Here is a 16440-nt window from a genome sequence, read left to right on the forward strand (position 1 = left end):
AAAACATAAAAACGAAAAACAGAAAACGAACTTTTTTTTGAACAACTAACTACGAAAAAGATTAATACTAGTATGTACGAAAATTTATGTCAACACAACATTATCAAGGTAATCCAAATTGATGAAATTCTAACTGAACATCTGAAAAAACTTTAGCTGTTAAAAAAATGCTAACAAGAAGAAGCACCAAACCAAATTCAATTTTAGACATTCATTCATTTAACCAAGAGCAACGTCATTGAATAACCTATTTAGTTTATAAAAATAAAATATAAAAAATACCATACTAATTACATATTTTTTGACAATATGAAATCTGCATAAAAAGTATATTTATCAACTAAAATTGATGACGCCACTGGATATCTAAAGAACAAAATATATTTTATTGAATTTTAACGGTCACTTAACTTCAAGCTGTTGCCATAAATTTAGAAAGATATTCAAATATTTCAATTATTAATTATAATGATCTTTTAACTAATTATTATATAAGGTTAATTTCTATTAAAGGGCTTAATATAATGAGTAAGTAATTATTTATTGCGATGTAAAGTATCTATACTTCAATTAAGCATAACGTAGAATTCTTATCTAGAGATCATCAATAATTGTACATATTATTAATTATAGTAATTTTTCAATTATTATATAATAATCTTAATTCCTATAAAAGGTTATAATATAAAAATAAATTGGTATTTAATTATCTTATCCGTTATTTTTATTCTTTATTAATCTACCGTAGTCATCAATAATTGTATATATTATTATTAATTATTATGGTTTTTAAATTAATATATAATAAGGTTAATTCCTATATAAGCGTTTATTATAATTTAAAAGTAGATATTTGGTTATCTTTTCTGTAATTTTTAGTTTTTAATTACCCAGTGAGTTCCTCGGTGGTTGTATATGTTGTTCATTATAATAATTCTTCAGTTATTATAAAATAAGGTTAATTCTTATAGCAGGATTTATTATATTAAACAGGAAATTAATTATTGCGACGTAAAATATATAAATTTCTATTAAGCATTACATAGAATTATTATCTGTAGTCTTTATTTTTAAGTTATCTATTAAGCAGAACGTTGAATTCTTGTCTGAAATTTTTGTTCTTTAGATATCCAGTGACGTCTTCAATTTTAGTAGATAAATATACTCGTTTTCTAAGTTTTTTCTTTTATTGTCAAATAATATGTATTTAGTATGGTATTTTTTATATTTCATTTTTATAAACCAAATTAGTTATTCAACGATGTCGATCTTGGTTGAATGAATGAATGTTAAAAGTTAAATTTGGTTTGGCGTTTCTTCTTGTCTTCTTCTTACGTTTTTTCAGATGTTCAGTTAGAATTTCACCAATTTGAATTACTTTGATAATGTGTTGACATTAATTTTCGTACATATTATTATTAATTTTAATATATATATATATATATATATATATATATATATATATATATATTTGTGTGTGTGAGTGTGTGTGTTTGTGTGTGTGTGTGTGTGTGTGTGTGTGTGTGTGTGTGCGTGCGCGTGTATGAATGTATACATGTATATGTTAATGCAATTGAAACAATTGTTGGGTTTTTAAGGTGTGATCTAAAATAAAGATATGATTTTCTTCGTACATACTATTGATTGTTGTTAATACTTTGAATTTCTTAAAGTTCTGCATAAGAATTGTTGGATTTACCTGTCATACATAAAGATTTACCTGGGATTTGTATTCTACATACATTTACTGGTATCTGCTTGTTGAAAACTTAACCTTATTCCTTTATACTGAGTGCTTACTTGGTATCTGCCAGGATGCTTTAATCTCATATTTTCTTATATATATATATATATATATATATATATATATATATATATATATATATATATATATGATGCACATACACACACATCTATCTATCTATCTATCTATCTATCTATCTATCTATCTATCTATCTATCTATCTATCTATCTATCTATCTAGCTAGCTAGCTATCTATCCATCCATCCATCCATCCATCCATCTATCTATCTATCTATCTATCTATCTATCTATCTATCTAATATAAATATAAATATATATATATAATATGTAATGCAATATAACAATACAATATAGTATATATAGGCGCTGGAGTGGCTGTGTGGTAAGTAGCTTGCTTACCAACCACATGGTTCCGGGTTCATTCCCACAGCGTAGCACCTTGGGCAAGTGTTTTCTAAAATAGCCTCGGGCCGACCAAGGCCTTCTGAGTGGATTTGGTAGACGGAAGCTGAAAGAATCCCGTCGTATATATGTATATATATGTATGTGTGTGTATATGTTTATATATTTGTGTTTGTCCTCCCAACATCACTTGACAACCGATGGTGATGTGTTTACGTCCCCGTAACATAGCGGTTCGGCATAAGAGACCGATAGAATAAGTACTGGGCTTACAAAGAATAAGTCCTGGAGTCGATTTGCTCGACTAAAGGTGGTGCTCCAGCATGGCCGCAGTCAAATGACTGAAACAAGTAAAAGAGTACATATATATATATATATATATATATATATATATATATATATATATATATATATATATATATATATATATATATATATGTATGTATATACTTACATGGAGAGAGTGACTGTTCAAACAGATACAAAATATCAGTGGTAAAATCGTTATTTAGAAAAGCATTTTGATTCTCCTCCACAAACAAAACAGATAAAGAATTTCCAAAATAAAACAAATAGTAATCAACAACCAATATTCTAACGAACTGGAGAACAAGCCATAAAACGACACAATAAGAAATGCAACACATGAAAATCAGCAGACACCACATCCATTAACAATACAGAAACCACGAATAAAGTGTATTATATGAATCTAGTGAATACTAACTGGAAGAGATGAACGTATAAAAATCTCGTAAAGCAGACACAAAATGCATTACACAAAACCATAAATTAATACTAATAATATGCTACAAATACACGAAATTTAAAATTCATCATATCAATAATGGACCACTGGTAGTAAAATCGAGAACGAGCCATGAATGGTCAATGTTATATATGAATTGTAAATGTGAAAGTTGCGAAATTCACAAGTCTAACAACATTTATGTTGGTCGTAAAAATATGACGCTCATCCATTCGATTTACTATGTACTTATAATAATAATAATAATAATAATAATAATAATAATAATAATAATAATAATAATAATAATAATAATAATAATAATAATAATAATAACTATGACGCGAAACTAAACTGGATAGCAAAACATTAGCAGACAACGCACGCACGCACACACACACACACACACACACACACACACACACACACAAACACACACACACGCACGCACGCACGCACACAGACACACACAGAGACACACACAGAGACACACAGAGGTTTGGTGGATTAAACAGGAGAAACAAAATTTAATATGAGTGCTCTCTCTCTCTCTCTCTCTCTCACTTTCTCTCTCCCTCCTCTCTCTCTCACTTTCTCTCTCCCTCCTCTCTCCCTCTCTCTATATATATATGACATATACACACATATATACACACGCACACACACACATACTTTACAACCCCCCCCCCCGAAATTAATGATATAGGCAATTTTCATTACACAGTACAATGCTAAAACTAGCGCACAGATAACATTGGGTCACACACAAAAATAACATATAACTGATGACGCATAGATCTAACTACGGAAATTCAAATTGAAACGGTAATGCTTGTGCAAATGACATTGACAGCAACACATTGTAATACCATTCCATCCTGAAGTTGAGACTACAAAAGCTTAGAAATGTTGATAATGTAAATATATTGTTTCTCACCAACGACATAAAAAACTTTACTGCCCAAACAAATTTCACAGAACACATGAAAATATGAAAAAAATCTTGATAAAGATAAATTCAGAACACAGTCGTTTTCCTTGAACGCATCGAGCAGAGATATTGCATCAAGTTTTGCTAAAAGCTTGGTGGTATTTAAATACAGACTATACAGAAGATTCAGCAGGACTTTGGTGATGAGGTCATGGACAAAAGTCCGATCAAGAAGTAGTACAACCGCTTCAAACATGGCCGCACCTAAGTGGAAAGCGAGACACGCTCAAGCAGACCATCCACAAGCTGAAACGATGAGCCGATTGAGAAGGTTCGGCGAATAGTCACGGAAGACTGTCGTGTAACAATCCAGCAAATTGTTCAGGAAGTGGGAATAAGCACAAGATCAGTGCACTCTAGTGCATTCTATTTTAATGGAAAATTTGTGCATGCGGAGAGTGTCGGCGAAATTCGTCCCCAAATTACTGGCAGAGCAGCAGAGGCAACTCCGCATGGATATCGCCCAGGACATGTTGGACTGTGCAAATCAGGACCCAGACTTTATTGGTGATGAGACATGGATTTATCCTCTCAGCGCCATACATTCGGTCATCTTGCTTGAACACGAAAATCCGCCGAGCACGCACTACACGTCTCTACTTTAGGCATAACAGCGGGAACTGACGCGGTTTACCTGTGCGAAAATTTTCACGCATACGCTAGAAGGGTGGCGTCACCTCTCACTTAAAGGATTTTTCCCACGCGGCTTTATTTTTGGCGGATACTTTTTGGACGCACCTCCTACACACAAATGTATAATTATCTGTACTTGCATGCATATAATCATATATGCTTATGTACTACATACATACAGTGTGTGTGTGTGTGTGTGTGTGTGTGTGTGTGTGTGTGTGTATGTGTGTGTGTGTGTGTGTGCATGTATACATGTATGTGTGTGTGTTCACAGTTTAGAACTAGTCACAGAAGAATATAATTTTATACACACATGTACACACATACACACACATACACACACATACGCACACACACGCATATACCCATGTTTATATGTGCACATAGTGAATACTGTTGGATTACTTCTGTTTCGTAACTACCAAGTTCGAAGGGATACTCAGTAGTGTTTCTGAAAGTTTTTAAAACCCAATCTCAAACGATTAAAACTCGGTCGTATTAGTGCAACAAAATGCTGAAAACCTTCTTTCGAATTTCTTCCAAGCATTCGATTACACAACACCTTGCTAAGATATAAAATTACGTATATTTGCATTGTATTTAGTTAAATTCAATAAAGTCTATTGAAAAAACGAATTTATATGAGATTATATTTAGAATTTCGATTATTTTGAATGAGACACGCCTTTGAGAAACAACGAATGTTTCAGTGACACAGAAAACGGTAAAACGAAAATGAGTTTTTAAAAAAATCAATTTATTGATGGTCGGTAAGAAATGAATGTTTATCAATATAAATATATTTGCTGTACACTCAGTCACGTAAACCAGAATGCGTAAATATGTATAAGTATGTACACACACACACACACACACACACGCACACAGGGGGGGGGGGCTGAAAAATTCATGGTTTTGGGTAAAAGAAAATACAGGAGGATCAGTTATTTATGATTTCATTCAACATATTCCCCTCTCTAATTCATACACTTATCGCAGCGGTCCTTCAGTTTTTCTAAGCCCTGTAAAAAAGCTCGGAAGGTTGGGCGTCCAGCCTGGCCTTTCATGATAGCCTTAAAGCCAGGAACTTTTCAATACTTCCTCAAACATTCACACGCATGGGTGAGTTGTGCATTACTAAAACATAGTATGCTTTCAGTACTGCTTCAAAATCAAGCTTCCAATTTCGGCAAAGGGTAGAAAACATAAGAATTTGTTAGGAGTTTGACTTAAATATAGCAGTTCCTACCAAGCAAACTAAGGCAATATTTTGGATAATACTTTACACCTCAAGATATGAAAGTATTACCCCACTAAAAAAAAACTAAAAAATTAATGAGGAATTACAACAAGAGGACGAAATTTCAATTATAGCATATTGGCCTATATAAATTCATAAAAGAAAAGAATGTGAAATTTTCACGTTGGTGTATTTTAGAGACATATGAGAGTTAAAGTGATTCTGAATAGAAAGCTTGTCTTGGGGTCGATTCGGTAAGAACTTTCACTGCAACGTTTAACATCTCAAAGATATTGTGAAATGTTTCATAGCTATATATAGTACAAATGTAACACATGCAAATGTATATTTCATGTAGATCGCAAATCAAAGAAATATACCAAATGATAGCGTTTTACCTGCCGGAGGCTTCACGGGGCGTTCGCGTTCGGGTTTTGCGGTTCTTACAATTGGTTGACTCAGTCTGTCGAAAAATTCTTTCTTGGCAGCTATTGCTGCTGCTTTGTCTCCGGTTGAAGATTCTTTCTTCTTTTGCTGTAATAGATACGAAGAACTCTCACAAACCGACGAGGGAATCTTTAAGTGGTCGCTCAGCCTTTTAGAAATAGCAACCAAATTTCCTTCAGATTATACGCTGCCGTCTTAAAGCGGGAGAGACACACTGGATAATATAGTCTTAAATACGTAATACCTCAGAATAGATGGGAAGGCCATGTCTGGAGCGGTTTTGATTGTAAGCCTTCTCAGTCAGTGTTACATGGTAAGTCCCTGAGTTAAACAACAATAATAACAACACCAATATGAACAACAATGACTTAGACGTATTCTAAATGTTTCCATGACATTTATGTCGGTGCTGATTATTAACTTGTTTATGTTTTACCAGACTGGCTGTTTTAGTTTACCTCCAAGTTAGACCTAATCGAGTTGGTCTATGATTAAAAGCGGTAACAGCTCTGTATTTTTTATATTTTCTATGCAATCTTTTTTTGATACGATTTGATATAATTTGAAGGAAATTTGGCTGTTGTTTCTAACAAGTTAAGAGATTATGCTGTGAATCCAAGTTACTCAGGATGATAAGTGAGGCCAATGAAACTAATATTAATAGAGATAAAAATGAAATAAAAATTTTTTATTTTATTTTAGGAAGAGACAAAAATGTATAGGTTAAGATTGCTAGATGGTGCAACTGATTGGGAGACAGGCAGAGAGATAAAAATGAAAATATTCTTCGAAATATCAGGTACTCTTCTTCCTACGACAAACGAACCTCAAAAAGCTTTCATTCTACACACACACACACACACACACACACACACACACACACACACACACACACACACACACACACACATTGAGACATATTTTATTTAAGACATTTTTACCTTGTTCGTCTCAAATTTTTTAGTTTAAAATATATCAAATAAATAAATAAAAATATACAAATATCAAAATATCAAAATTTCAAAATATAAAACATATATTTATATCTTGTAATGAGTCCTTCAAAGAAATCTTCTTTGATTGAACTTAATTGAACCGATATATATATATATATATATATATATATATATATATATATATATATATATATATATATATATATATATATATATATGATATATATATATATAAGTATATATAATATATATATATGTATACATATATATATATATATATATATATATATATATATATATATATATATATATAGTGAAGTATATTGCCACTTAAGTGTGGCTGACCCCACATATATATATATGTATGTATGTATGTATATATGTATGTATTTATAGATATATTTACGAGTCGCAGGAGTGGCTGTGTGGTAAGTAGCTTGCTTACCAACCACATGGTTCCGGGTTCAGTCCCACTGCATGGCACCTTGGCCAAGTGTCTTCTACTATAGCCTCGGGCCGACCAAAGCCTTGTGAGTGGATTTGGTAGACGGAAGCTGAAAGAAGCCCGTCGTATATATGTATATATATATATATATATATATATGTGTGTGTGTGTGTGTATGTTTGTGTGTCTGTGTTTGTCCCCCCAACATCGCTTGACAACCGATGCTGGTGTGTTTATGTCCCCGTAACTTAGCGGTTCGGCAAAAGAGACCGATAGAATAAGTACTAGGCTTACAAAGAATAAGTCCTGGGGTCGATCTGCTCGACTAAAAGGCGGTGCTCCACCATGGCCACAGTCAAATGACTGAAGCAAGTAAAAGAGTAAAAGAGTAAAAGAATATATATACATATACATATATATACATATGTGTGTGTATGTGTATATGTGTGTATGTGTGTTTGTGTATTTGTTGTATATATGTGTATGCATACACACAAGTGTACCCACCTCTTTTAATGCTTGCAAATATGGGTGTTTCCCGTCCATAATGTTGCGTGTGCCCACATATGACGCTCCGACAAAAGGGGGAATATGTGGTGTTTTGTTCAGTTTTTTCTTTTGATTATCTTCATTATTTGATTTGCATCTTTCATTTATTTCAGCAACCCTAAATTGAAAGGATGATAGACAGGCAAATAGATATATTGTTTAAATACATATAGATATATAAATTGCAAGATAGAAAGTTATGTAGATGGATTAATTATTTGACATAATTTGACATTTGTGAAATAGCTAGATATATTACTGCTTGTATATGAAGATATTTATACAAATAAAGTAATGGACAGTGAAGATGGATAGATATTCAGAAAGACAGAAAGAAAGACGGACAGACAGACAGACAAGCAGATAGATAGATAGATAAATAGACAAATAAAATAGAATGACGAAGTTATCGATAGACTTGTTATATAGGTTATATAGATTGAAAGTTATACAGATAAGTAATTCGTTTGACATAAGTGAAGTAGATAGATACATAACTTCATGAATAAATAGATATTGATTTGAATAGATGGCCTGTCCGGCATTCGCCATGATAGATCGCTGACCACTACATTTATATTTTTTTTCTACTTGTTTCTCTCCTTATTTCTGTCTGTGTTCCTTTCAGTTGAAGAGCGTAGCTCGAAACGTCAAAGACTTTCTCTATTCCCGAGCGTTAAACTAATACATCCATTTGTTGTTTACACCACCTGTCTTCGTCTGTTGTTTTTTTCGTAAATTCTCCCATATATACATACACATATACATAAAAGAGGAATGAATGTAAAAATACATTACGCAGGTTATATTGTAAACAATTCAAAATTATTTACGAATATATCAGTGGCCAGAAAATGCAATCAAAAAAGTTTTTCGTAAAAGAAGAGTGTACACAGTTATAACGGAAAGGGTTATAAAAATCCTTACATGTCTAGAAATAGCAGTCAAAACTGCTATAAAGCCAAGCCACTATAAACGCTCATATTATATCTCCTCGACAGTAAAAGCTGCTGGCGAGCGATATGACATAAAAATTCAAAATTCAAAAATAAAAATAAGAGGTTATATATAAGTCTGTAGATATATAGATGTAGAGATAAATAGACTGGTTTAATTGACAGATACACACACACACACACACACACACACACACACACACACACACACACACACACACACACACACACACACACACACACACACACACACACACACACACATATATATATATATATATATGAGTAAAGTGTTAGGTGTGATGTACAGAATTAAATATATATATATATATATATATATATATATATATATAATTCGCATATGTAGAAATAGAAGTCGAGTGTTTGAAATATAGAAGTATTTTTGATACTACGATGTATGAAACATGTTGAATAAATATTTATATAAATAAATCGACAGATAAGATAGACAGCTTGAGGTTTAGAAATGCCGATAGACTAATAAATAAAATGGATTGATCGAGTGATATAGTGGTTAAATAGATAGATATATAAGTTGCTAGATAGGAATATATGTAAATAAACAGATCAATTGTTTTGGAATATATAGAAACAATTTTGCGAAATAGTTAGCAACATGATTTCATAAACGGACAGATATTAATGTAGCTAACTCGCTAGATACAACGATGAGAAGTTTAGATTGCCTTTAAAAGACACATGGATTTATAGGTAGTAAGCCAAAGAAACTTATGTTGTTCTGCGTGATTAATATTTTATACAAATAACTCAAATACAGGAAAGAGCACGTTTAAAGCTGTAAGGAAGAGAGTCTAATATTATAGGGCAGAGCAACATTTCGGAAAGAGATGAAATGACAATAGGTATTAGAGAGTAAAGGCTCACTAGTTGATTGGTGATAAATGGTTGATTTGGAGCAGACAGAGGTAGACTGTTAAATATTTACACACACACACACACACACACACACACACACACACACACACACACACACACACACACACACACACACACACACACACACACACACACACACACACACACACACACACACACACACACACACACACACACACACACACACACACACACACAGATTTTATCATCAAGCATGTAATTTGAAAAACACTTAACCTTGGAAAATCTTAAACTTTTAGCTCAACGTAATGAATATTTGAGATCGTCATTGACAGAAACTACCACATGAGAGATTTTTAGAAATTTTAGGAATTCACCCGCCTTCTAAAATTTCCTAAACAGGGTGTAAAACCGAACATTTTTAGATTGTTAAAGTCAACTACATTTCTTGAACCCATAAAAACACTCACCGGTCATATTTGTATTAGAAGATAACTATAATTTTGTATAATTTGCAAACAATATCAAATTTTTAAAAAATTACATTTTGCATGTATCTCATATTAATTAGAAGCAGTATTGGCCTAATTAGGTTGCCTTGTGGAATTTCAGGTGTAATTGGCACTAGACTAGGGGAACAATCTTAAATGGAAATATATTGAACCACGCTAAAAGTTTACCGTCAACTCCTGGTGATTTATAGGTTTTTGAAAAATAACTTTGGGTGGGATACGCTGTGAACGGGTTTGCCAAATCCAAATAAATAACACAAATATTGGAACCCTAATTAGTAACAGGGATCTATTCGTTATAACATAATAAAAAGTTGCGATACTGTAGTCCTTTTATTCATAAAGTCATCCTGAGGTTGAAAAATTAACTTCTCTCAATGTTTGTATTCAACCAAATTCTCTCATCGGTTATTTTATTCATGGACATGAACAAGCCAGAAAAAGCGATAGATTGGCAGATTCGTTAAAATGTTGGACAGATTGCTTTACAATATTTAGTTATAGTTCTTTACATTCTAAGTTCACATCTCACCGAGATCAACATTTGCTTTCATTCCTCCGGGTCGATAAAATAAAATAACTGTCGAGTTATGGGATCGATGATACAGACTCTAAATTTTCAGATCTTGTATCTGTTAGAAGCAATTTTAAACTGAATCTGACAAGTCTGTTTTTCGTGAATCGGATTTACTTTCGAAATATTCTACCTACCATTATTTTACTAATTTGAGAAATTATTCTATACATATTAGTTAATGATTCATCAATATGACATGCAATATTTTTTTAAGAAAGGTTTGAAGAGTATCACCAATTCCAGCTGCAAATTTTAAAATGTATTTTCAGAATATGTTCGTATACAGTACTGAAAGGCATCACTTATTGTTATATCGTTAGCGTGATCAACAAAATAAAATCCATTATCAGAAATAAAATCAGTAAAAAAAACAAAAACAAACAAACAAACAAACAAAAAACTTCAGCTCCTCTCAATAAATCCACCAAAATTCAGTTTGGAAACCAAATAAAATATTTTTTTTTATTATAAAGTTAAATGTGATCTGTTATATTTCAGAAATAATTTATAGAATTTGACTCCAAAATATATTTTCCAGTTCTAGAATTACTTTTGTGTTAAAGGGTGCGTGATTCTGTAGTCACTCAATTTCCTTCAAAGTTTGCTTCCCAGCCTCATGGTTTCGGGTTCAGTCCTATTTCGTGGCACGTCGGGCAAGTGTCTTTTATTATAGCTTCGGGCCGATCACAGGCTTGTCAGTAGATTTGGTAGACGGAAACTGAAAGAAGCTTGTCTTATGTAAACACACACACACACACACACACACACACACACACACACACACACACACACACACACACACACACACACACATATATATATATATATATATACACACACACACACACACACACACACACACACACACACACACACACATATATATATACACACACATAAATGTGTGTCTTTGTATCTGTGTTTATCCCCACTATCGCTTGACAATTCTAAATTAAAAAAAAAGATTAAATAAATTGAATAAACCCTTTTGAATATTTCTGAAGAAAATATTTTTGCGCTTCTGAAGTAAAAATAATGATCATGAAAACCACGTAAACGAAAATGATCGGAAATGACAAATGGTTAAGAAATGGATAATTCTAAAAACGAGATGCCGCGCGTTTACTAAAACTAGATCTAAAATAATACATCGATATGAACAAGACTTGGAATAAGCTGCTCGAAACCATTACTTAACTTAAAGAAATAAAAACAGAACTTTTGTGCTTGTGTATTTCGAAAATCTCATCACAAACCAAGTGAGTTAAATCACCCATAATAACGTTTGGTACATTTTATTGACACTTATTATCAATATTTCAGAAAATTCTTTCAATAACATTGTGTATATTCTTAACAGGAGATCTATAGTATAGACTTATTTTTATATGCATTTGGTTTGTTTACTTTAAATACCGAGTATTTAAGTTAACTTCAAAATAAATACTTCATAAAAAAAACTGTCGATACCTTTTGAGTGTCAGTAATTAAAATGATTAGAAAAAAAAAAAAAAATTCCTCGATTCACATCCCATCTGTCTTATCTGATTACACAATGTGTCAATAGTTGAATTGTTAATACATTCAGAAATCGAGGATTACGTGATTGACTTAGAATTTGTATTTCACTGAAAGATTAAACTTGGAAATTTATAATCAATGCTTCTAGAATTAAAATAAATGATTCTAATAAAACAATGCCGCCCAAAATGTTGTTTGCTGTTAAATTATTTTTCAAATCCTAGTTTTCATATATGAGTTGATAAGAACGCCAGTTTTTACTGGACAGATAACAATTTCATAATTTCGAATAACAATCCTGTCACCACCACAGTGATGTGCTTTTAATTCTTTATCATTTTGTCGTTTTCAGAAAGCCATATCTTTATACACATAAAAGTTTCAAGCACGAATTTACAAAATCTATTTATGATGCATTAACAAAGAAAGTTTTCTTAAAATTTCAGGTAGATTGTGCCAATTATTATCAGAAAAATTACGTTTCTATAATGGGAAGATTACGCTGCGATGGAAAGCAGTCATAAAAACCAAGAGCAGTGGTCGAAATATTTAATTCATCACACATTAATCACAAATAATTCGCAAGAACTCTACATGTTAATCATATATAACTCATCACATGCTAATCATATCAGAATTCGGCTTTTATCAATCATAGAATCATTTTGTAATTTCAGACAATCCCTAATTCTTTTTTGCGTTCCATTTTTCAATAAGACCGTCAGTTTCTTCAAAATCAATTGAGCAGCAGTTGAAGCCTTGTTTACTGTAGCTCTGTAATAGTAACCCGGGTCACCTCAAGAACAATTTCATGTCAGTTTGGAACAGCGGACCAAATGGGCCCAGATTTATGACCAGTCAAGTTCTCAGTATGCCTTTCCTGACCAATTAGTTTTTTTGGAACAAGCAAGAGCTATTTTCTTTTTAAAGTCAACAAAATTACGGATAAGTGCCAAAATGACCTTCCACCATGTCAAAGGATAGAGAGTAAACTCTGAGTTTGGTTTTTCAAAGTTCTCAGCTTTTACAAAAGACAACTCAAGAAAATCCAGTATTCACAAAACCAATACTGTACACAACTCCTCTTCTTTGATATCTGAATCAACTTCAACGCTTCCTTGCAAACGATGAATTTTATTTTATTATTAACACCATTTTTTATGCCAGCCATGTTCAGTCAGTCAGCCTGTGTCTTTCAACCGGTAAAAACTGTAATAAATTTGTATGCACACAGTAAGTGTGCTTTCTGCATAGGGTATCTATTATGCCCTTTGTGATAGTCGGAGCTGGTACAACTTTGACCATAAGTTTGAAATTTGTGTCGTCAGAGCTTATTTGGGGTTTAAACATCAACAACATTAGACAAAAAACAAAAAAAAAAGAATATGTAGGAAACTTGTTAGAAACCAAGTTACTCGATATGCTAAGAATACAGAAAAAGAAGGAAGAGAAGAAGAAGAACAACAACAAAGCAACAACAACAATAGCAACAACAACAACAACAATAACAGCAGCAGTAGCAGCAGTAATAATAACAACAAAAACGAGTCAACAAGGAGGCCTGTATGTGGTCGCTCGCTGCGTCAGAAACAGTAGCCAAATTTATTTGATATCATACCCTACCATATTAAAAATTGCAAGGGATTTATTGTATCAGGTAATCTTACTTATGCTGACGAAATAAACATGGCTGGGAAGCCTTTCTGCATAAAGCTTCAGATTCGGAGATACCTGGTGCAAAACAACAACTACAACAAAACATGTTGTAAAATATTCGACTTAGTCCTGAAAATAACTGCAAACGGGAAACTCCAAGACACAAAGTCTAACGCCCTCCTCCAAAAGATAAAGATAAGCAAAATCGCAACACATAAAGAAGCAAACATAAAATACCATGACATAAAAACTGGCCCTCACAGAAAAACAAACAAAAAACAAATAACAGAATGACAATAAGTGAAAAGCAAACAAACGAAAAACCTTGCCGTCAAAAATTCATGCGTCTGGTCATATAATCCAGAATATATTAAACAACCGCTACTACGACGATGACTACGATATAAATTGATGGTATGATCAAGTGTTCCATAAGTTCCATTAATGTTCTGTTTCTTATGTTATAATATCTCTGTTTATACTTATCAAATGAAGTACTACGCGTATTTATAAAGGTGATTAATGCACTTTACATGTCTCTCGAGATCTTCTCTTAGCTCGAATGTGCGTTTGTTATTTGCATAGATATGTCTGTGGATGTGTAAATATATATATATAGGCTTTTGCGATTATGTGGAAGGAAGAGGTAGAGAAAGAAGAAAGAAAGCCTTTCAATGTTTATCTCTGAGCACACTTTTTCTTTATGTGTAAGTGGTAGTGCACGTAGCAGCTGATCTGCATATATGTCACAGCTTGTGCGGGTGCAATTTTAAAAAGGAAGCGGGGTAATGTCCATGACTTTTGCGAAGTCAGTCACACTGAGGAAATTGATACAGCTAATGCGTGTGTACGAGCGTGTTTGCTTGTTTTGTTTGTTGGAGTTTGAAATTGTATCGTGGATCATGTGACTGTCCCCTTGCCAGATTAAGAAGTATTGTGTGTTCCAATAACCCCACAAGCTATGCCGTGAAAGCACCAACAAACGGCTAATTACACTTCGAATTCAAAATTTCTGAAGACTAACATGCAATAATGATTAGTGCCGATGATTACACAGTGTAACACAATTTTTGTCCTTGAGTAGCAATCGTTATTTCCTATTTGCTTATCCCTAGAGAGTATGAAAAATGACTAATATTTCCTTCAAACTTTGCTTCTGTTGCGTTTATTCAAACCCCCAAAGAATCCCTCTCAACATATGGCTATGATACTCTCCCACTATTCCTGCTCATGATCGGATATGCACATATTGTACGCCACTAAGGAACATGGTAAAATGGTTAAGGTCAAACAACTGACAAGCAAATCCGTGGTATTGAGCAGATTATTTGCAATAACAGTATTTCTGCTTCAGAAACTCAGCGCTGAATTTATCTGACATGTAATGGAAAATAGGCCAGTTTCAAAACATTGATGGCCAGGTCGCAAAAACAAAGTTTGAAGGGAATAGTTGTTATTTCATTTTATTTCTAGATAGAAGCAAATAAGAAATAACACTTACTCGCCAAAGAGAAATAAATAGATAAATAAATTCTGTTACAGTGTTATTCAGTTTTCCAACAACCAAATTTGTTTGTTCAGTTGGATCCCATTCTTTTTACTACATTCAAAACAGACAAAATTATCCTTCTTGTGATTTCAGTGCGAGAGTAGAACGAGAGAACAGATCCTGGAAGGTGATCGCCACAAAGAAAGATTAAGAAAATGCCGCACAAAGAGCCTTACTTCTCACCAAATGCACCAAAGGCAATCTGATCATCAACAACATCATCTTTTTGTAGAACAACTGAAAGTCTTCTGGCAACGTACTCATTCAAGACACGGACACCTACTGGACTACTTCATTGTGAGATCTTGAGACTAAAACACTGTACTGTCAAATCCAAATTGCCACAAGTGCAGATAGCTGTTATATGCAGATCTTCATTTGATCTGTTCGAAGATTTGATTGGAACATCTGAGTCAAAAAGCATTTTGGTACTAAAAAAATACAACCGACAGAAATCCAATATCGCCGACTTTTGTGATTCTATTTTAGGACCACCTAGCAAAAGAACTATGCAGCATCAAAATAAGTGACCTCGTTTCGTGATGAAAGTCACTATTGGCTTTCGAGCAACAAAACATCAAAATTGGTTCGATAAAAATTACTAAACGCCACA

General features: G+C 32.9%; 1 protein-coding gene across 26 annotated transcripts in view; it reads right to left on the reverse strand.

Annotated features, from left to right (window-relative positions):
- Positions 1-16440, reverse strand: part of LOC106871624 (uncharacterized) — a 168711-nt gene that overhangs the window by 79826 nt on the left and 72445 nt on the right. For 16 of the 26 annotated variants that reach the window (XR_016240693.1, XR_016240694.1, XM_089347320.1 and 13 more), the window contains 2 exons: positions 8136-8295; positions 6179-6314 (listed from right to left, as the gene is read on the reverse strand). Coding sequence is in view for 23 of the 26 variants with exons in the window: in XM_089347320.1 (XP_089203446.1) it covers positions 6179-6314; positions 8136-8295 (296 nt within the window). In the remaining 3 variants the exon portion in view is untranslated. Of the gene's footprint in view, positions 1-6178; positions 6315-8135; positions 8296-8675; positions 9285-14602; positions 14988-16440 lie in introns of those variants that run through there. The other 10 variants (XR_016240695.1, XM_089347324.1, XM_089347334.1 and 7 more) reach the window with 6 other exon arrangements.

This window comes from Octopus bimaculoides, chromosome 2, assembly GCF_046866305.1.
Source record: "Octopus bimaculoides isolate indiv1 chromosome 2, ASM4686630v1, whole genome shotgun sequence".
NCBI classification, from domain to species: Eukaryota; Metazoa; Mollusca; class Cephalopoda; order Octopoda; family Octopodidae; genus Octopus; species Octopus bimaculoides.